The 22877-nt window shown below is 39.5% G+C and overlaps 3 protein-coding genes across 4 annotated transcripts; 2 read left to right on the top strand and 1 right to left on the bottom strand.

Annotated features, from left to right (window-relative positions):
• Window positions 1–1336: 1336 nt before the first annotated feature.
• On the bottom strand, window positions 1337–6908 carry Vps20 (vacuolar protein sorting 20). Its single transcript, XM_028171362.2, has 2 exons — window positions 5936–6908; window positions 1337–2085 (listed from the first exon to the last, which is right to left on the bottom strand). Exons 1-2 carry the CDS (start codon window positions 6236–6238, stop codon window positions 1768–1770), a joined length of 621 nt encoding a protein of 206 aa, XP_028027163.2. The 5' UTR covers window positions 6239–6908; the 3' UTR covers window positions 1337–1767.
• A 4694-nt stretch (window positions 6909–11602) lies between these two features.
• On the top strand, window positions 11603–19177 carry LOC114240641 (luc7-like protein 3). Of its 2 annotated transcripts, none has more exons than XM_089734327.1 (9): window positions 11603–11914; window positions 13037–13232; window positions 13795–13892; window positions 14542–14693; window positions 15470–15607; window positions 15960–16277; window positions 16751–16842; window positions 17333–17415; window positions 17599–19177. In XM_089734327.1, the coding sequence occupies exons 1-8, from the start codon at window positions 11810–11812 to the stop codon at window positions 17377–17379; spliced, it is 1146 nt and encodes a 381-aa protein (XP_089590453.1). In that variant the 5' UTR covers window positions 11603–11809; the 3' UTR covers window positions 17380–17415; window positions 17599–19177. The 2 variants fall into 2 exon arrangements, with proteins under 2 accessions (XP_089590453.1, XP_028027064.2); XM_028171263.2 differs by having other exon boundaries at window positions 18640–19177.
• Window positions 19178–21047: 1870 nt separating this feature from the next.
• On the top strand, window positions 21048–22165 carry LOC114240652 (uncharacterized). Its single transcript, XM_028171280.2, has 2 exons — window positions 21048–21232; window positions 21900–22165. The coding sequence occupies exons 1-2, from the start codon at window positions 21139–21141 to the stop codon at window positions 22088–22090; spliced, it is 285 nt and encodes a 94-aa protein (XP_028027081.2). The 5' UTR covers window positions 21048–21138; the 3' UTR covers window positions 22091–22165.
• The last annotated feature ends 712 nt before the right edge of the window (window positions 22166–22877 follow it).

Consider the following 22877-nt stretch of genomic DNA (forward strand, 5'->3'; position numbering starts at 1 on the left):
GAAAGACACAAGTTTGCGCGTTCACTGCGAAGAAGGACCCCTTTGTCATGGCGCCGCAATTCCAAGGAGTAGCCCTGCAACCTTCCGAGAGTATTGGGATACTTGGGGTCGACATTTCGAGCGATGTCCAGTTTTGGAGTCATTTGGAAGGCAAAGCCAAGTTGGCGTCCAAAATGCTGGGAGTCCTCAACAGAGCGAAGCGGTACTTCACGCCTGGACAAAGGCTTTTGCTTTATAAAGCACAAGGCCGGCCTCGCGTGGAGTACTGCTCCCATCTCTGGGCCGGGGTTCCCAAATACCAGCTTCTTCCACTTGACTCCATACAGAGGAGGGCCGTTCGGATTGTCGATAATCCCATTCTCACGGATCGTTTGGAACCTCTGGGTCTGCGGAGGGACTTCGTTTCCCTCTGTATTTTGTACCGTAAGTTCCATGGGGTGGAATTGTTCGAGATGATACCAGTATCGCGTTTTTACCATCGCACCGCCCGTCACCGGAGTAGAGTTCATCCATACTACCTGGAGCCACTGCGGTCATCCACAGTGTGTTTCCAGAGGTCTTTTTTGCCACGTACCTACCATCCGGCTATGGAATGAGCTCCCCTCCACGGTGTTTCCCGAGCGCTATGACGTCCTTCTTCAAACGAGGCTTGTGGAGAGTATTAAGCGGTAGGCAGCGGCTTGGCTCTGCCCCTGGCATTGCTGAAGTCCATGGGCGACGGTAATCACTCACCATCAGGCGGGCCATATGCTCGTCTGCCTACAAGAACAATAAAAAAAAATCTGTTCTGAAAATCTTAAATAAAGCTGGTTTTATGAAAAAATACAGCAGTATCAGTTTTTTTTTGCATTACACGCACCAAGCTAGAAATCAACATAATATGTTGGATTTTATCACATAGAAACTGTTGATTAGAAAACAGTATCAAAACACGAAATTGTTGTGGCCTAATGGATAAGAGGTCTGGTGCATTCGTATCTTGCGATGCACCGGTGTTTCAATCCATAGGTATTCAGCAAATGGTCACGATTGACTTCCACAGTGAAGGAATAGATAATAACATCATGCAATAAAAATCAAACCCTCAAAATTATAATTTTGGTAATTACTGGTGGTAAGACGTCTTGCGAGTACGAACGGGTAACGCGTTTTGGTTTGAAGGCTGGGGCAGTCGTTTTACTGTAAAAGCTGAGACCTTAGAACTATATCTTAAGATGGTGACATTCACGTTTGTTCTATAGGTTCCAGTAACCACTTAACAACAGGTGGGCCGCGTGCTCGTCCACCTATCTAAGGAGTAAATAAAAAAGTTACGATATAGAAATAAAATAAATCATTGGAAAATAATAGTTGTATTCAAAATAAACATTAAACATTATCTTATCACACTATAACATTTTGTTATACTTTTGTTACCTTTTATTAGTTCAAACTACCCTTCCAGGAGGAGGCTAGGATAGAAATAGGGAGTATTTCTCCTTAATAAATGTTTTTTCAGTTAAGTAGTTGAACAAGTTCACAGCGCACCTGATGTGAAATAATGTATCGGAGCTCATTGACATCATATTATTATATATAATAACCCACCCATTAAAATAACAAAATGGCAAATACAGCAAATAACTGTAGTGTGGATGCATCTATTGCAGAAGCTTGAAAAGTATGATAGTTCAACATTGTTTATTGTCCCAGTTAACCTTATTAATCTTATTATACACTGCAATATGGTGATGGTGTACTATTAATATTGTGTTTGATAAATAATATTTAGGCTTCCACAGCAATTTTTGTTGGACTCTCTTTGGTTTTCAGAGGTTTTGTTTTTGTTTTTTGTTCACTAATTTCAGGCAGGTTATCAGTTGGTACATCTGGTAATTCATCTTGAATATCAAGAATAGCTTCAAGTTCAGCTTCTACAGCCTCTTCATCTTCCTCTGTGAGTTGTCCAGAAATGAGTTCATCAATTTCTCTTTGTTTGTCTATACCTTCTCTGGTTTCATCCATTATTTTTTCTATTTCATCAATGTTCAGTATATCATGTACCTTCTTCAGTGCCACATTACCTGTCTTTAGTCCATCAAGTACCTGTAATAAATAAGTGCATACAAATTACTAGATCTTACCCAAGGCTTGGCCTGCATTATTATGGAAAATGTCAATAAATTTTAAGATAAGTTTCGAATGAGATATTTTTGTAGCCTATGTCACTTTATGACCTAAAAAAATCATGTGAATCTATTGCTTTGTTTCGATGTGAAAGAAGAAGAAACAAACAAACTTTCTCATTTATAATTAATATTATTACTAATTATAATAATAACTAATAAATTAATACTAAGTATAGAATAAATTTGTTTGTGGATTGATGCTGTACTTGGAGTTTGGAATTGTGTTAAAATTTTAAGTACTTAGGCAACAAACTTGCAGAATGATATCTTTGTGTTTTATACATCTATCTATCCACAAATGAGAAATGATTGTCTATATTTTGTGCTTACTGCAAATGGTTGTAACAAGTGGTTCAAGATTTATCTAATTTTAGAAAAATAAACAAATTTGATTATAATTATGAATAAGCAAAGCCAAGTGAATCTGTTCTATCACAGACTATCAGACTGTCCCCCGAACTTAGGAATCTCTTAGGAGTTAGGAACGCGGCAATCCGGGCCTATGATTGACTTCCCACGCATTCAAACCGGATTCGGATGCGTCGTCTACAGCGGGAATCAAATCCCGCCTAAGCGACGCCCGAAATGAGAATTGGGATAGTTATTTAAAACTCGCGCCCTCTCACCAAGCATACTGGCGACTAGCTAGGACTCTCAAATCCGAAACTACCGCTACTATGCCTCCCCTCGTACGCCCTTCAGGCCAACCACCGGCTTTCGATGACGATGACAAGGCTGAGCTGCTGGCCGATGCACTGCAAGAGCAGTGCACCACCAGCACTCAATACGCGGACCCCGAACACACCGAGTTAGTCGACAGGGAGGTTGAGCGCAGAGCTTCCCTGCCGCCCTCGGACGCGTTACCCCCCATTACCACTGGCGAAATTAGAGAAGCGATCCACAACCTTCAACCTAAGAAGACACCTGGCTCTGACGGCATCCGCAACCGCGTGTTAAAACTCTTACCAGTTCAACTGATAGCAATGTTGGCTACCATTTTAAATGCCGCTATGACGCACTGCATCTTTCCCGCGGTGTGGAAAGAAGCGGACGTTATCGGTATACTCAACGGTCGAATTACTACTTGAACGGTCGAAGGTCACTTGAACGGTCGTTTGTACTATTGTTGTCTTATATGAGAACGGTCAATTCGTTCTTTTTCGCCTTTTTGTCCGTCTTTCTCGAAGTCAAAAAATGTACTGCCGTGCCGCTGGTCACGTACGCCCTCGTTACATTTCTTTTCGAATTATTTTCAAATCTCTGTCTTAGTCTGTGTCTGTCTAGTTATTATAGGTCTTATGTCCTGTCAAAGAGGTTGCACGCCACGACAGTATACACAAGCCGGGCAAACCGAAAAACGAAACCGCTAGTTACCGTCCGATTAGTCTCCTCCCAGCGATAGGCACAATTTACGAACGGCTCCTTCGAAAACGCCTCTGGGACTTCGTTACCGCGAATAAAATTCTAATAGACGATTCTAATAAACGGAGTTTGGATTCCGTGCTAAACACTCGTGCATACAACAAGTGCACCGCCTCACGGAGCACATCTTAATAGGGCTAAATAGGCGTAAACAAATCCCGACCGGCGCCCTCTTCTTCGATATCGCGAAGGCGTTCGACAAAGTTTGGCACAACGGTTCGATCTACAAACTGTACAACATGGGAGTGCCAGACTGACTCGTGCTCATCATACGAGACTTCTTGTCGAATCGTTCGTTTCGATATCGAGTGGAGGGAACTCGCTCTCTCTCGCCCCCGTCATCTGACTGCCGGAGTCCCGCAAGGCTCCGCGCTCTCCCCGTTATTATTTAGTTTGTATGTCAATGATATACGCCGGTCTCCGGAGACCCATCTAGCGCTCTTCGCCGATGACACGGCTATCTATTACTCGCTATTCTACTACTCGTGTAGGAAGATGTCGTTGTTGCATCGGCGACTCCAGATCGCAATAACCACCATGGGACAGTGGTTCCGGAAGTGGCGCATTGACATCAACCCCACGAAAAGCACAGCGGTGCTTTTCAAAAGGGGTCGCCCTCCGAATACCACTTCGAGCATCCCACTCCCTAATAGGTGCGCAAACACCTCCGCCGTTAGCCCCATCACTCTTTGGCCAGCCCATACCGTGGGCCTCGAAGGTCAAATACCTAGGCGTTACCCTCGACAGAGGGATGACATTCTGTCCCCACATCAAAACGGTACGCGACCGTGCCGCCTTTATACTAGGACGACTCTACCCTATGCTTTGTAGACGAAGCAAATTGTCCCTCCGTAATAAGTTAACTCTCTACAAAACTTGCATAAACTCCGTCATGACGTATGCAAGGGTAGTGTTCGCTCACGCGGCCCGCACCAGCTTGAAACCCCTTGTTATTCAATGTCGTCGGAGCACCATCGGAGTACCATGGTTCCTGAAGAACGTGGATCTCCATGATGACCTGGAGCTCGACTCTGTCAGTAAGTATCTACAGTCGGCATCGCTGCGCCACTTCGAGAAGGCGGCACGACATGAGAACCCTCTTGTCGTGGCCGCTGGAAATTACATACCCGATCCTGTGGACCGAATGGTAAACCGTCGACGTCGCCCAAAGAACGTCATTATGGATTCTCCTGATCCATTAATGGTGCTTTTAGGCACCACAAGCACCGGTCACCGTCCTCGTCGAACCCGTCCTTGCAACGAAGGGCTCGACGAGCGAATTAACCCATAGACACAGCCCACTGAGTTTCTCACTGGATCTTCTCAGTGGGTCGCGTTTCCGATGGTGGTAGATTCTGAGAAGCACTGCTCTTGCTAGGGTCAGTGTTAGCAACACTCCAGTTTGAGCACCGTGAGCTCACCTACACATGTTAGGGCGAAGCTGAAATAGCCACTCAAGGCTATCAGCATAGGTAGGAAGAAAAAAAAATAGACTATCATGTAGTAAGTTTTTTGGAGAATGACACTTTCTAGGCACTCTTGGAGAGGATTAGAGTCTACACAGATTTATGTCACTGCCCTGTACTGTTCTGCTACTACAAAGTGACCTTTCGCGTTTTGAAATAGTTAAAGGCTAAACTTGAGACTTCTGCCTCAAATCTAATGGTATCTGGTAGGCACATTGAATCACTAACATCAATTGGTTTGTGATATACTGATCTATGGTAATAAAAATAAAACTGAAAAGATAAATTATTTAAAATTAATAATAAATGGAGTACATACACAACATTTCTCATAAACTAAAAACTGACATAAGCTTACAATTCAAACAAAAGTCAAGCCATTCATTAAGCCTGGATATGACCTTTTCAACCCTGTAACTGAAGTTTTAAAAACAACAGAAGTGCTGATCCATCAAGTTTTTAAAATACAATAACAGGTTTGAAATAGTAGCACCACCCAACCTCTTATTATCTTAAAGGGGGATTCTACGAGAATAGGCACCAGTTTTGTCCTATACAAAGCTATCACAAACACCAATCAACCTTAAATGGTAGTTGTGTATTATGGATAGATGAAATATTATAAGCTCCAGTTTGAAAGATCTGACATCAGTTTTTTTCTGCATTTGAGACTTTATTCCATGCCTAAGACGGCTAGCAGCACATACACTCTGAAGTATGTGGACACTTAATGTCAGGTCGAGCGCGTACTACTACACACAGTTAAAAAAAAACTACTAATAAACAACGGACTACTAAACTACCAAATTTTAGAGTATAGTTCTAAAATTTATATATTCTGCTATATGTATTGATTGTTTTTGATATGTATGTACTAACCTGAATTTCAATTTGTGCAAATTCCAAATCATGAGTTAGTTGTTCTAATTTCTCCAGCTGCGTATCTGTATTATGTAGAAGATTCTCCTGATATTTCTTCTTCTTCAATAAAAGTTTTGCCCTGTCACGCTTACCTTCTTCTAGTAATTTCTTAGCTAATTTTCTGTCTTTTTCTAGGTTTAATTCAATTTTTTTCTGATATTGTTTCAGCTTATCTCGCTGTTGTTTTAGTTGAAGTACTGCCTTATCTTGCTCGGTAACTCTACTCACTACTTTTTTATGTTTACCGAATAAAGCACCCATTTTATTTGTTTTATTGCAGTATAAAATATGTATATTTTCTAATATGAATGAACACTTATCCCAATTTATTCATAATATTATTTGAATAAAATCCATCAATGTTTCAGATAAAAACTACAATATTATTAATCTATCTACTATCTAGGTGTTCAAACTTCAAACTTATCAAAATGTTTACATCATTCTTTGGTTTTTTTGTTTCCATTGGACAATTGGATAAGCAAAAGAAATAAGACTCATTCATTCTAGTCTTTAATTTGAAGATCGAAGATTTAACTGATAACGACAAAGATGTAGTAACGAGATTAAATGGAATAAAATTGGTTGGAGCTTTGATGTCCCTAATATTGGTTTTGAGATAAAACAGAATGAAAAGAAATAGACCACAATGAATTTTTAAAGAAGCCGAAAAACCACGTCTTTTTTTTATTGCTTAGGTGGATGGAGGAGCTCACGGTTCACCTGGTGTTAAGTGGTTACCGGAGCCCATAGACATCTACAACGTAAATGCCGCCGGCCACCGATATGAGTTCTAAGGCCTCGGTTTTTAATAGCTGACCCACCCTTCAAACCGAAATGCATTACTACTTCATGGCAAAAATAGGCAAGGTGGTACCTACTGTGTGAGCTTACAAGACGTCCTACCACCAGTAACTAGTATTTAAAAATCACTCAAATTTTCGAAATAACCATCTTTCTTGTCTCTATGCTGAATTAAAAAAAAACAACTGAAAGTCAATAATCGAATGTTTTTTTTTTTTTTTTTTTTATTGCCTTTGTAGGCAGACGAGCATACGGCCCACCTGATGGTAAGTGGTCACCGTCGCTCATGGACGTCAGCAATGCCAGGGGCAGAGCCAAGCCGCTGCCTACCTTTTACGTCATGGTTAGGAATGACAGACTCACCGCCTCCAAAGGCGGGACTGCCATTTACTATAGGCGGGCCCTGCACGTTGTCCCTCTCGATACTCCCTCGCTCTCACATATCGAGGCGTCAGTGTGCCGTATCTCGCTGACGGGACACCAGCCGATCGTCATCGCATCCGTTTATCTCCCCCCGGACAAGCCCCTCCTGAGCAGTGACATCGAGTCACTGTTCGGCATGGGAGACTCTATCATCCTGGCAGGCGATTTAAATTGCCACCACACTAGGTGGAACTGCCATCGTACTAACGTCAACGGTAGGCGTCTCGACGCGTTTATAGACGACCTCACCTTCGAAGTAGTCGGCCCCCCAACTCCAACATGTTATCCGTATAACATCGCGCTCCGTCCGAGCACTATAGACCTGGCATTGCTTAGGAACGTAACTCTGCGCTTGCATTCCATCGAAGCACTGTCAGAGCTCGACTCAGACCACCGACCTGTCGTTATGCAGCTCGGTCGCCTTCACAACCCAGTTACTGTTACGAGGACCATGGTGGATTGGAATAAGCTGGGCACGTGCTTAGCCGAAGCCGCTCCGCCAATCCTCCCTTACGGCCCGGATTCGAATCTATCCCCCGAGGACACCGTCGAATCCATAAACATCATTACCGATCACATCTCTTCCGCGATCATTAGATCTTCTAAAGAAGTCGATGTGGAGGATAGCTTCCACCGCATTAGACTTTCCCCCGAACTTAGGAATCTCTTAAGAGTTAGGAACGCGGCAATCCGGGCCTACGATCGTCTTCCCACGCATTCAAACCGGATTCGGATGCGTCGTCTACAACGCGAAGTCCACTCCCGCCTAAGCGACGCCCGTAACGAAAATTGGCATAGTTATTTAGAACAACTCGCGCCCTCCCACCAAGCATACTGGCGACTAGCTAGGACTCTCAAATCCGAAACTACCGCTACTATGCCTCCCCTCGTACGCCCTTCAGGCCAACCACCGGCTTTCGATGACGATGACAAGGCTGAGCTGCTGGCCGATGCACTGCAAGAGCAGTGCACCACCAGCACTCAATACGCGGACCCCGAACACACCGAGTTAGTCGACAGGGAGGTCGAGCGCAGAGCTTCACTACCGCCCTCGGACGCGTTACCCCCCATTACCACTGACGAAGTTAGAGAAGCGATCCACAACCTCCAACCTAAGAAGGCACCCGGCTCCGACGGCATCCGTAACCGCGCGCTTAAACTCTTACCAGTCCAACTGATAGCAATGTTGGCTACCATTTTAAATGCCGCTATGACGCACTGCATCTTTCCCGCGGTGTGGAAAGAAGCGGACGTTATCGGTATACATAAGCCGGGCAAACCGAAAAACGAAACCGCTAGTTACCGTCCGATTAGTCTCCTCCCGACGATAGGCAAAATTTACGAACGGCTCCTTCGGAAACGCCTCTGGGACTTCGTTACCGCGAATAAAATTCTAATAGACGAGCAGTTTGGATTCCGCGCTAAGCACTCGTGCGTACAACAAGTGCACCGCCTCACGGAGCACATCTTAATAGGGCTAAATAGGCGTAAACAAATCCCGACCGGCGCCCTCTTCTTCGATATCGCGAAGGCGTTCGACAAAGTCTGGCACAACGGTTTGATCTACAAACTGTACAACATGGGAGTGCCAGACAGACTCGTGCTCATCATACGAGACTTCTTGTCGAACCGTTTGTTTCGATATCGAGTAGAGGGAACTCGCTCTCGCCCCCGTCATCTGACTGCCGGAGTCCCGCAAGGCTCCGCGCTCTCCCCGTTATTATTTAGTTTGTATATCAATGATATACCCCGGTCTCCGGAGACCCATCTAGCGCTCTTCGCCGATGACACGGCTATCTACTACTCGTGTAGGAAGATGTCGTTGCTACATCGGCAACTCCAGATCGCAGTAGCCACCATGGGACAGTGGTTCCGGAAGTGGCGCATCGACATCAACCCCACGAAAAGCACAGCGGTGCTCTTCAAAAGGGGTCGCCCTCCGAATACCACTTCGAGCATCCCACTCCCTAATAGGCGCGCAAACACCTCCGCCGTTAGCCCCGTTACTCTCTTTGGCCAGCCCATACCGTGGGCCTCGCAGGTCAAATACCTAGGCGTCACCCTCGACAGAGGGATGACATTCCGTCCCCATATTAAAACGGTACGCGACCGTGCCGCCTTCATATTAGGACGTCTCTACCCTATGCTTTGCAAGCGAAGCAAACTGTCCCTCCGTAATAAGGTAACTCTCTACAAAACTTGCATATGCCCCGTTATGACGTATGCAAGCGTAGTGTTCGCTCACGCAGCCCGCACCAACTTGAAGCCCCTTCAGGTTATTCAATCCCGATTCTGCAGGATAGCCGTCGGAGCACCATGGTTCCTGAGGAACGTGGATCTCCACGATGACCTGGAGCTCGACTCTGTCAGTAAGTATCTACAGTCGGCATCATTGCGCCATTTCGAGAAGGCGGCACGACATGAGAACCCTCTTGTCGTGGCCGCTGGAAACTACATACCCGATCCTGTAGATCGAATGGTAAACAGTCGACGTCGCCCAAAGCACGTCATTACGGATCCTCCCGATCCATTAACGGTGCTTTTAGGCACCACAAGCACCGGTCACCGTCCTCGTCGAACCCCTAGACACAGCCCACTGAGTTTCTCGCCGGATCTTCTCAGTGGGTCGCGTTTCCGATCCGGTGGTAGATTCTGCGAAGCACTGCTCTTGCTAGGGTCAGTGTTAGCAACTCTCCGGTTTGAGCCCCGTGAGCTCACCTACACACGTTAGGGTGAAGCTGAAATAGCCTCTCAAGGCTATCAGAATAGGTAGGAAAAAAAAAAAAAAAAAAAAGCCTACCTTTTGCACTTTGCACTTTTTTTACAAGAAGAACCTCTTATGTACCATTTGAAAAAAATATTTACCCAAAAATCTCAAACCATGAAGGTTCTGTGTCAATTCGCAGTAATTTGAAGTGGTCGTGGCCTAAAGGTTAAGACGTCCGGTGCATTCGTATGACGCGATGCACCGGTGTTCAAATCCCGCAGGCCGGTACCAATTTTTCTAATGAAATACGTACCGTACTCAACAAATGTTCACGATTGACTTCCACGGTGAAGGAATAACATCGTGTAATAAAAATCAAACCCGCAAAATTATAATTTGCGTAATCACTGGTGGTAGGACCTCTTGGGAGTCCGCGCGGGTAGGTACCACCACCCCGCCTATTTCCGCCGTGAAGCAGTAATGCGTTTCGGTTTGAAGGGTGGGGCAGCCGTTGTAACTATACTGGAGATCTTAGAACTTATATCTCAAGGTGGGTGGCGCATTTACGTTGAAGATGTCTATGGGCTCCAGTAACCACTTAACACCAGGTGGGCTGTGAGCTCGTCCACCCATCTAAGCAATAAAAAAAAAACCTATTACAATAAAACGGCAATTTCATACTTTAACCCTTATTAACTACATATTTTTCTTCTGTCTTACTTTAGACCCTCTGAAATAATCTATGAACACCATCAACTTATTTTTTCTTATAGGGTGGACGAGCGGCTATAGCAATTAATTTAAACATAAATAATACTAGAAAACATTGTGTTTACTTTTATATAATAAAATATAATTCAGAATGACACCGCACATCAAAAGTAAAATAACTTAATACAAATTCAAATGCAGTGCATCATAGACGTGGACTGTAATGTCTGTAGGTATGGCAAACTGAGCAGTTTCAATCTTTGAATTTGTTTCGTCTTTCACGATGAGCAATTCAGCAGCACTTGCTTCTATGGAGGTGGTACCATCTGCATTGTGAGTCACTAAAATATTGGCTGGTTCTCTCGTGGCTTGTTCTATGGGAACCACGCTGTCTATCACCTGATATCAATAAAATTTTCATATACGGTTTATTAAAATCTGACCACACATACACATTTCATTTAAATAAATACTAAACCGGACTTTTTGGCGGGAACGCGAGAAGTGAAGTTGTGTGATTTGTTTTATTTTGTCTATTTAGTGTTTCTTCAGGTTTAAATATGGAATAACGATGGTTTATTAACTGTTTAATATCTGTGAAAGTACACAAATGTGGGAAAATGTAACAAAGCCGCTGGACGCAACTTCTCGGGATCCTCCAAAAAGTCCACTGAAATTTTTTTAGTAAATGACTACCATTTTATTGAGATTATATTTCATCCTATATCATCTCATTTCATAATTTTCATCCTAATTGATTAATGTCTCAAATTAATCATCTTCATTTCATTTCATTTTACTCCATATTGTCATTTTTCAGACAAATAAGAATTAAAATTTAAATAAGACACGAGTTAAAAGTCTTAGTTATCAGGTCATAAAATCCCTTAAAAAAATCCAATAGATCAGTCTACGCTGTATGGGCATAGATCCCCTTGCCTTTCCTAATAAGGAAAAAAAATACAAAAGAAAATATCTTTGGATCCAACTAAAAAATGTCTTTGGTCTTCCTTTCTTTCCATTCCAAACATTTCTCGTTTTTGATTTGATGTTAAATGTGTTGAGAAATTAATACGTTTTGATTCGTATTGGCAACTAGTTTTATTTAAACTAATTAAGATTTTTATACTTCATAGTTTAATGTATTATTGTTGTGTCTGACGTTCTAGAAAGCGTTAAAAAGTAGGATGGCGGTGCTAGCGGCAGCACAACTCCTAGATGAATTGATGGGCAGGCACCGGAACACCGATCCCAACGAAAAAATTAAAAAGCCTAATTGGGAAGATCCTGAGGTTAATTATAATTTCAATTTTCCCTCTAAAACCTCACTACACTTTTCTAACCTTCACGCGATTTCGTGTAAATTACGTTGTTTTTTGCAAAGTCGGGATATCTTGGCTGAGTTTGCTTGTCACTGGTCACATTGCTTAACAAACATCTGTAAGCCAGAGGCACAGTTATTCAGTGAGCCACTAAATAGTTATCAAATCATGAAGAATGACATTAATAAATTATTAATAACTGTAATCTCTGCACTCTTTTCATATGCTATGATTGTTGTGGCGTTACAAAGCACTGACAAACAAATCTTATTGTGAATACATATGATTACAACCATTTAAAAAATAAAATAGTCATCTATGTGCTAAGTTCATTCTCTATATTTTTATTTTAAAGCCATACTACATTTTGATATATGTTCCTGTAATTAATAACTTCCTCTAATTCCACTAGTAATTTAAATTTTGTAAATGTGGATTAACATAGAATATTGGAAAAAAATCTCCCCAACAAAGGTTACAATGTGTTCATGCCACCATAATCTACATAGTAATTTTATGCATAGCTAATATACATGTTGTAAACTAGAATATAATTGTCATATAATTATATTCTCTTCTAATGGAAATAAATTGAGTTAATTAAAAACTTTAATGCAAATCATTAAATGTGTGGTCTACCATTATTTTCTATGTGTAGTCTTTATAAAGAATTTATACTTCTTTCCACGCATATTTCACATACCAATGCAGCCCAGTTACGCTGGTATAACCCCCTAGGTTACCAGCATAAGTAGAAAAAACTGATGTATTTACATTATGTCATGAAACATGGGGAACATTTAACATCACATCCGCAATTACATCATGTTAGCAATAAAGGGAAGTTCTTCCACTGATAATACAGGTGATATTGCTCGGTAAACTGAGGGTCCATCTCAAATATTGTATTCCATAAAGGCACAAATGTGCTACCCAAATAGGATGATAGCATGTGCATATGATGGAAATTAACTTCCTAACAATGTCCAAAAGCCATGTGGGCCATGGTAATGCATGCAACTAATCTCAAGAAATAATTATCACATAAATGTTGATGCATTGTAAAATTTAAAATTGATTTTTCATTTTCAGTACTGCAAATACTACATGGTAAAGTTCTGTCCGCATGATCTGTTCGTTAATACTAGAGCTGATCTTGGTGCTTGTCCTAAAGTCCACGATGAAGAAGTCAAAGAGCTTTTTGAGAAAGCCGACCCATCATATAAGAAGTCTCAGTATGTTGAAGAGTTTCTACGGTTCTGTAAACATATGATTAATGATGTAGAAAGTAAGTTCACTTGTTTAATTCTATTTCAAGAATATTTATCCATATGTTTTCTATTAATGATCCCATATCTAAGCATAGAACCGAAATAGTAAACAGATTATGCAATTGTGCATGTTGATTAAACATCAAAGTAATTAATTTGTGACTCCCAACTCATTTATAAACATGGATTGTGCTAGTAATTTTTAACATTTAATATAAATAATCAAAACTTGCATTCTGAAGTTAGAATAAGCAGAGAGCAGGCTATACTTTATAATAAAATCAAAATGTATTAAATGCAAAACTATGACACAAACATAAGAAGATTTTTCAACATACGAAACGTAAATTCTACGTTCATCCAACACACAGGATTCATATTCTCGTGTAATTACTAAGTGTCTACACCTTGCTTAAACTCTTCATTGCTGGTTCAGTAAACAGTTCAATCAAACAGCCAAGTATTTTTTCTTAAGAAAACTGCATCATGCAATTTTGGAGATAGGTGAATTTAATATAACTTAAAATGATGCAAGGACGAAGCATGGTAGCTGCAAACTAAAAATCTGTTTTGTTATAGGGAAAATACAAAAAGGAAAACAAAGATTGGATCTAATGAACTCGAAACCAGAGGGCCCACCAATGACTCAAGCACAGACTGAGAAGAATCAGGAACAGGTAAACAAATTTAATAATGTTTTTATGGTTATCAAAAGTAGATAAAACTAAGTTTATAGAGCCTAAGTTTGTAGAGGTCAGCTATGCAGATTAGATACTCATTTAATCAATGAAGTTGCAGACAAACTGTCTTATTCATAATAAAGCATGCTTAAAGAATACATAAATAGGTCTTAATTTCATGCTAGATAAAAACTTTTCATTTAAAAAGATTGTAATTGATTGATTGTCGGTCATAACCGTTTGTTTGGTAAAAAAATTTGCAGTAAGTTTCTCGTCTAATGAAAATGGGTGTACTCTTTGTCAAAATGCTTACCTATTTGAACGAATTTAATTTAAGGCAATGGTGTGGCCTTTGTTTAGCTTTCCAAAATAAAATGGTCAAATAAAAACTAAAAAACACGAAACAATTATGTTGAATGTATGAACTTAAACAAAGCACGTCTCAATGATAAAAAAATGTGGCTGACTTCAATCAGTATTTTTTTGTAATCAAACTTTTTTAAAAGGGTACTTAAAGAAATCAAACTGTTAATGAGTATTTCCACTTTATGAAACAATTAGAATAAGATTGGCAGTCCACTTAAATGAGTGTAAACAGCTTCGATAACTTATTTTGAATATATATTTATCAAAACTTTGCTTCCAGGTTTCATTGCTCTCGGAAAAAATTACAGGCTTGGTACAAGAAGCTGAAGAAGCGGGTATAAGAGGAGATGTAGAGCAAGCCCAGGGTTTGATGAAGCTTTGTGACAGGCTCAAGGAAGAAAAAGAACAGCTGCTTAAACAACAAGAAAATAGGTAAATATTTAGATTTCATAATAAAGTTCTAAGTATATATATTAGAATAAAATAGTTACCAGATAAATAAATTAACAACTGGGAACAAATTACACATGGTCATCTGGCCTCAAATTAGGAATCACTGTGTTGTGGGTATGAGACTGACATATGTTTAAATATATAAATATGTATATAGGTAGCAAATGTGAAATTTTAATTTGCGTAATTACTGGTGGTAGGACCTCTTGTGAATCCGCGCGGGTAGGTACCACCATCCCGCCTGTTTCTGCCGTGGAGTAGTAATGTGTTACGGTTTGAAGGTTGGGGCAGCCGTTGTAACTATACTAGAGACTAGAACTACCTACAAGGTGGGTAGCGCATTTACGTCGTAGATGTCTATGGGCTCCAGTAACCACTCTTAACACCAGGTCGGCTGTGAGCTCGTCCACCCATTTAAGGAATAAAAAAAAATGTCCAGACAAAAAGCAAACGAACCTGTTCATAATATGAATGTTTGAATCTAACCCACAACTATCGGCGCAACAGTCAGAGGCTCTAAATACTGCATCACTGATTCAGTTAGCTACTAGAAAGTTAACGAAACAATGACAAACTTCTCAATCGTCAGTTTTCTAATTTTTAAGTAATTTTTCCAAAAAAAAATTTTAATGGCTTTACTTGTTTTTAACTGATTATTTACCCTTTAAAATTTAGGCTAGTTCTTTCACCTAATGCCTGACTATTTATTTAGATACATTCAATATCACAGTAACAGCTTTCAATTTCTTTTGCAGTCATTGGTCTATGACAGCTGAATTAGCAGCTGCACAAGAGAAGCAAATGGAAGTCTGCCCTGTATGCGGAGCTTTTCTTATTGTTGGCGACGCTCAGCAGAGAATCGATGATCACTTGTCTGGGAAACAGCATGTTGGGTGAGATGAATCATTGAAATCAGTTATTTCGTAACTACAATTTAGCATACTAAAATTGTAGAAATATTTTTTAAGTAATTTAATTGTTCATGAATTGATATAAACCATTGGTGTTTACTGTTTAAAAAAGAACCACTATTATCATTATGTATGTTTTCCTATATCTGAAATTGTAGCAAAGTCATCCACTTAAATTTAGCAAATTAGCATTTCCCTCAGTGCAATTTTTTAAATAAGGATTGAAAAAATTACATAAAATTAAAAGTATTGATATAGAGCACTTTGTTTTTAAAATGCATATAAATGTTAGACTATATAATATAATAGGTATGTACTCAATATTCATATACAGATACTTCAAACTTCGCCAAGCTTACGAAGACATGACCGAAGCTCGTGAGAAAGAACAACAAGAAAAAGAGAAGAGGCGTCGTGAAGAGAGGGAAAGAGAAAGAAACACTCGTTCTGGAGGACTCGGATCCGATCGCCGTGATCGAGAACGCATGGAACGCGATCGAGAGCGGGAGCGAGACCGCGGCGACCAACGTGGTGACCAACGAGGAGAACGTGGTGAACAACGCGGAGGAGAACGCGGCGATCGCGTCGAACGAAGCGAGAGAGGCGAGAGGGAACGGGACAGAGAACGTGAGAGGGACCGACATCGCGATCGGTATGTAACTTTAATAACGTCTTCTTACTGATATTATTCTAGTATCTGATTGGCTTAACTTTAACGTTAACTTCTGGTACTTCAACTACCGTTTACGATCGCTACTTGCATTATATGTCGCCCTTGCATCATATTTTTGGACCTAATGACAGAGAGCTGGAGAGATAACTTAGAAAATAAGGTGAGGGAACAACTGCTCCAAATTATGTATAATTAGTAGACTGAGGAAGTCATGGTCACATATCCTATAACTGTACTTTAAAGGCTTAATTTTGGTAAAAACCATATATTCAAAATAGAGAATTCGATAATAAATTCGATAATGGCCTACCAATAATTACATAGCTGATAACTATTTTTATGAAATTCCTATATTCCTACATATTAATGTTTAATTCAATTTCACATAAGATAGACAAAAAAAAAACAGAAATATAAAGATGATAAAAAAATATGATATTGAAATGTGATAGATCAAGTCGAGACGAGCGAGGCGGCCGCCACGAAGAGAGGGATCGGGACCGTGAACGTGATCGCGACCGGGAACGAAAACGTAAAGAAAGAAGTTAGTAAATCTGTTTTTTACTAATAAGAACCGGTGTATTGGTTAAGAGCTACAGAGCTATGAAAACGTAATACGCAAACTTAATTTAGCGTGGCGACCGGTGGTAGTCCCCACGGGTAAAATTTTCGACAGATGTGAAGTAGTCAGGGGTATTGGTTTGAGAGGCGGGATTGCCATTATTAATAAAAGAGTTCATATTTTGACCTCACCTATTAAAGTGCGTGACCAGATATATCTCCGGAATAATAGTAATAATAAAGTCATTTATTGCCTTTCACACTAAATGAAATTAAATATAGATAAAAGAAAAGAAAAAAAGAAAAAGGCAAAAGGAAGTGGCTCAGCTAATGCTGTTCAAAGTCGATAAATCGAACAGCGCTGATTTTCTGTCACCCCCCTTTACAGTAAAGTAAGTAGTAAAAAAAAATATACAAGCGTAAACCGGTGCAATGTAATGGAATAGTTGGTAACATAAAGATTTCATCTTCAGGGTCGTCTCACGAGCGCTCCCGTCGTCGATCTCGAGATCGCCACTAGCACTTGACTGAGGTATCACAAAAGCACCTCGATCCGGTAAGTATAATAAATCAATTTAACAGTACGCGACGTCCGGATACGACACACAATCAATCCATCTTATGCCATACAGTCCGATTATTTTTTTATCACTCATGTTTTTTTTTTCTTTTTCTTTTATTTCAACATCCGTCGACTGTTAATACAATAAGTAATAAAGTGAACAATGTTGTTTTGCAGCTTAATGTGTAGCAAACCAAAATATAACTTCGGTATATGGCATACATATCGGGAATAAATGACCCCGTTGCACTCTATGTAACGTAGTTGTCGTCACACCGGCGGACATGGCAGGTATTTGATTGGTATTTTGAATAGTTTCCGAGAGCCGAGAGCTAGAGAACTTATTTGTTAATCGTTGTTCGCGTGTGCCACGGAGGCAACGAACGATTTACGAATAAGATCTTCTCAGCCGTGTGCAGGTCGCTTCGTTGTCGTTATTTATTTTTGAGGTATATCAGCGTGTCGTGTTTCGTCGTCGCGAGTGAGAGTCGTCTGGCGCCCGTCGCTAATGCGATGCCAGGTATTTGTTAGGGTACTTGTGTCCAACAATGAAGACAATTAATTCTATTCTGAAATAGGGTCCAATTTTATTCCATACTGAACATTTTTATGATATGAATACATCTAATGGCCACCATAAATTGATATAGGTAATACCTATATATTGTAGGTAGTTAAAGTTAAATATAATTTAAAAAAATCGCACAAATTATCCCACTAACGAGGAAAAAACAAATGCTCATGCCATTCTCAATATATTTCTAAAATACATGAAACTTTGTTCTAATACTTGAAGAGTCCAAAATATTTCTTAATTTAAACATAGAAAATTACCATAAAACTGCCATTTAAAGGAGTCTTGAAGAGCGCACTGTTGTGCTTCTTTCACAATATTGGATGCTGTGTTCACATCTACCATGTATTTCCAGGTACCCAAATATAGTGATGTCATATTTCTATAAAATTATATAGCATGAATGAATCAATAATCAAATATTCTTTAAATTGCAAGAACCGAAATATGACGTCATAATACTGAACTAATAATAACCCCAATCCCAAAGTGGAAATGAAAAATCAATGATTAACAAGTTAAGTCCACCGATTACAAATATATATGTTTATGGAGCCCTCTCTGGGGTTAATTTCATTGATTGATCAGTTCCACATTAGCTCTACTCAAGCTACCTTTACTAGCTTCCTCCATGGACTTTTCAGTGGGGAAAATATGAAGGAAGATGGCCGGCTTCTCGGAGAGGACCACAGACAATGAGGTACTTATGAAATTAAGACACCCCCGCGAAGAGTTCAACCAGTGCAGTAATCGACCATCTGTCTCGAGGTGACCTAGGATAGTCATATTATAATAATTATAAGATTATTTCGATGTTAGTGAACCTTCCAAACATTAGATGCAATGCATGTCGTCTAAATTCAGATGGGCACTTTAATCCGCCTCTTCCACACTTCTTTTCAAAAAAGATTATGTAGCTGTTAATTTTTTAAAACCCTCTATTGAAGTGTGTAAGAAGTGAAAATTTAGATTATTGTCTATAAATAATGTAAACATGTAGCTACCTCTGCAAATTGTTCGATCCCTAGGATGGTCACTCATTCCTAAAACGAGTCTCCAATGAGGAGTGTTTCAGGTATTTATGACATTTTTATTTCATCCTAATGTTTGTTAATTTTTTTCTTTGGATAGTAAAGTGTGAGTAGGTCTAATTTCAAACAAATAAAAGTTAACCATTAAAAAGTTTTTCATTTAGTCCCTATACTATGTTCCCGCCGCTTGTTCGCGCATTTGATATGGCTGTCCTTTATTACACATATCGAGTGTTAGTAAACATTTAATTTGTTATACAAAAGTCGATGTGTGTATATGTTCCTTGTAGACTCTGGAACGGCTGGAACGATTTCGATGAAAACTTCCTGAAAATTTCCTAGCTGCTAGACTATGCCGGGTGATGGTAGACCGCGTTCCCCCGACCGCTCTGGGGGAAGGTGTAACGCGGCGCCATCAAAGCGGGCTCTCGGCCCGCTGAACGAGGGAACCGGTGGTCGTGTCGCTGGCGGCCACCGGTCCGGCGTCCGTGGGACGGTGGGATGGATGTAATATGCTCTGCGTCAACCCTGTCCCGCCGTTTCAATAGCCCCGACTGGGCTCCGGCCCGGTCCGAGGTAGGGCGCCGGTTGTGAGCGGCAGGAGTTTTTAGTGAGGTTCAACTCCCACATACCCCACCTGCCGCGCAGGTGGGGATCCGGCGATTTTCTCCTGTGGAAAAAAAAAAAAAAAAAAGCTGCTAGACTATGCGGACGATTATGTAGTAGCGATTAGATCAAAATCATATAAAATGTTGACCAGCGCGGGCTGGGTTTGACTGTTTTCGTATAAATCCGATAAAGCAGAACGATTGTGATTGGTTTGTACAAATTAAACAAAATCGCCTCTGCTTCTCACTAGCAATTTGCGGCTGAAAGGTTTCGGTGTAAAGGGAAGAAGTCCGCAAGTGTAGTTAATAATAATTATCTATCTCTGACAGAGCATTTAAGTGGGCCCTGTTTGAAAAGTGGAACTGTTTCTATGCAACACAATTGGGCTTCGTGTTGAGTGGCGACATTCACATTGATCTATGGCTCAATTAAGAACTTAATACCAAATTAGCCGTTAGCTGAACGTAGAGACCGTACCTAATCTGGTCGCCTACATGTAAAAAAGTACAAGTATGATAGTAAATAATTAACATCAAAATGATGATAAAATCACTTATTTTGTGAAATATCATTATTTTGACTTGAAAATCGCTAAAAAAAATTAATATTTACTGTCTACACCACATGATTAACCATAGATACAGCCCACTGGGTTTCTCGCCGGATCTCAGTGGGTCGTAATTCCGAAGCGGTGGTAGATTTTGTGAAGCACTGCTCTAAACTGGGCGTAGCTGGAATACCTTCATAAGCTACCAGCGAATAGCCTAGTTATGATTTAATCATATTTATTAAAATTTTTGTTTAATTTATTACTTACCTACCTATTTTTTTAAACCGAATGATGTTTTTTTTTATTGCTTATATGGGCGGACGAGCTCAGAGCCCACCTGGTGTTAAGTGGTTACTGGAGCCCATAGACATCTACAACATAAATGCGCCACCCACCTTGAGATATAAGTTCTAAGATCTCAGTATAGTTATAGCGGCTGCTCCACCCTTCAAACCGAAACGCGTTACTGCTTTACGGCAGAAATAGGCAGTGTGGTGGTACCTACCCGCGCGGACTCACAAGAGGTCCTACCACCAGTAAATATGTGATCGATAGCGATAGATTAGAGTCGATGTATGTAACTTTAACGGGAATTAATTTGATCATTAAAATGCACAACATACTTCAAATAGAGGGTCTAAAGTTTAGACTCAAAGAGACAGAAAAGTACAACCGCAAATTCCATTTTCAAAATAAAAGTAAGCTTTAGGGAAGAAGTAATTTTGTTTCAACTGTAAAATCACAAAAATATAAAAAACATTGGCGCTATAACACCATTAGCACTATAGGTCATGATTCTTTTGCCTGTCTAAAGGACAAGTAAGAAAAGCATGAAAAGTAAACATACCAAAAAAAAAACCAATTCTGTCAAGAAATATGTCTAAACTCTAAACCACTGAAGTAGGAAACCTAATGTTGAATTAATCTTTTGGAAGTTGTTAGATCTCCAAACAATGTCATCTGAAGAAATTATATCTTCCACTTCAGAGCAAGAAGCAGCAACTAAATTGCGTGAATCATTTTTAAGATCAATAAGAGAACTAAGTGGTATACATAAATCAACTTTATTTACTTTTTGTTATTTTATTTTTAAACTGTTAAGTTTAAATACATTTAACACATTTAAGACTTCTAAGATTATAGATTTAGATAATTGATAATTCGGTAGGAAATGCCTTTTATTAGTAGATAATATAAAAATGAATTGCTGTTCGTTAGTCTCGCTAAAACTCGAGAACGGCTGGACCGATTTGGCTAATTTTGGGCTTGAATTATTTGTAGAAGTCCAGAGAATGTTTAAAAGGTAGATAAAATAAATAAAAATAACAATTTTGTTTTTCCTTTGATATGTCCCCCGTCGGACGGATTCCTTTTGTTTGTTTTAAGTTTATTTTATACAAATGTTTAGGTCTTTTATTTATCGATTGGGGCACTACGAAGTCTGCCGGGCTAGCTAGTTAGTAGATAAAAACTTTGGTGTATATTAGTATAAATCTACCACCAATGCGATGTGGAAGATGTTTTATTCCTTAGAAATCAGTCTACAATGGGATAGTGAGATTTGTTGACAATTATGTACCAATTTCGTCTATATGAAGTACATATACTATTATGACCTATTGAAAAATAAACTTGTTCAATTTGTTATGGGAGACCATATGCATTGACATTTTAATTATTATAAGTCATTAAAGTTCTGCACATTAATTTTCAGGATTTAAGTGTACAATTCTGACATATGAAAAAAGTTCTTTAAAAGCCAAATTCAGCAGTTGGAAACCTGATGGTTCGGAGATATTAGTACACGGCTTGGAAACACCAGCATGTGTTGTGATGGACTCAGCTTTATTAAGGACACCTGATCTTTTAGCGATACAATTTGAAAACCACTTGGACTTACCATGACATTATCTTAACCTTAATTATTGTAATTGATGTACTCATATATTATTCAGCTAGATCTTACATAGTAATTGTGCTTCGTTAATAAATCGTGGGCTAATCTTACAAACAGCACAACATTCTTCTGATGCAAAAAAAATCAGACCTTTATATAGCATTCACATCCTGACATTAAACACATTCACATGCCGCTGATAAATTTTGTATATTAGGCGGAACCTGAGATTTCTTTTTTCTAGGCAAAACATTGCTGAGATGGTTGGAAATCATTTTACATATAAACATAGGAAGTTTAATAAGTGAAAATAAAATAATTTGACAAAAGTATTATAACTTGTTTTAATTAAAATTTACAGATAAAAGAGCAAATAATACAGTATAAGTATATGAATGAAATGTACAAAAATCCTAAATTCAGACCATTGATCATTTTAATTGAAATCTGTGGAAGATATTACTATATATTTTATTGAATTACCTTGGAGGCAGATTGAAGAAGATGAGAAAATTTTAATTGCCTTTTTTAATTTTACAAAATAATTTTTTAACATTAAATAAATACATTTATTTTTTATTTTCTGTGTTTAGTTACACAATAATTAGATGCCTTAACTTTAACAACATATAAGTTTAGGGGTATCCACTACAAGATGTCGATAGTTTCCATACAATTACAAATTTTGTCTTAGTGATCGCAGTTTCAGAGCCCGCCCTAATTTATTCCCAAAGATCTTATGACCTTTTTTTTTATTGCTTAGATGGGTGGACGAGTTCACAGCCCACCTGGTGT

This window comes from Bombyx mandarina, chromosome 17 (assembly GCF_030267445.1).
Source record: "Bombyx mandarina strain Sakado chromosome 17, ASM3026744v2".
NCBI lineage: Eukaryota > Metazoa > Arthropoda > Insecta > Lepidoptera > Bombycidae > Bombyx > Bombyx mandarina.

Coding starts and splice junctions, on each gene's coding strand:
- LOC114240652 (XM_028171280.2), top strand. CDS start 21,139: ATGTCATCTGAAGAAATTATATCTTCCACTTCAGAGCAAGAAGCAGCA. Junction 21,233..21,899: donor ATCAATAAGAGAACTAAGTG/GTATACATAAAT, acceptor ATTAATTTTCAG/GATTTAAGTGTACAATTCTG.
- LOC114240641 (XM_089734327.1), top strand. CDS start 11,810: ATGGCGGTGCTAGCGGCAGCACAACTCCTAGATGAATTGATGGGCAGG. Junction 13,233..13,794: donor TATGATTAATGATGTAGAAA/GTAAGTTCACTT, acceptor GTTTTGTTATAG/GGAAAATACAAAAAGGAAAA. Junction 16,843..17,332: donor ACGAAAACGTAAAGAAAGAA/GTTAGTAAATCT, acceptor TTTCATCTTCAG/GGTCGTCTCACGAGCGCTCC.
- Vps20 (XM_028171362.2), bottom strand. CDS start 6,238: ATGGGTGCTTTATTCGGTAAACATAAAAAAGTAGTGAGTAGAGTTACC. Junction 2,086..5,935: donor TTGCACAAATTGAAATTCAG/GTTAGTACATAC, acceptor TATTTATTACAG/GTACTTGATGGACTAAAGAC.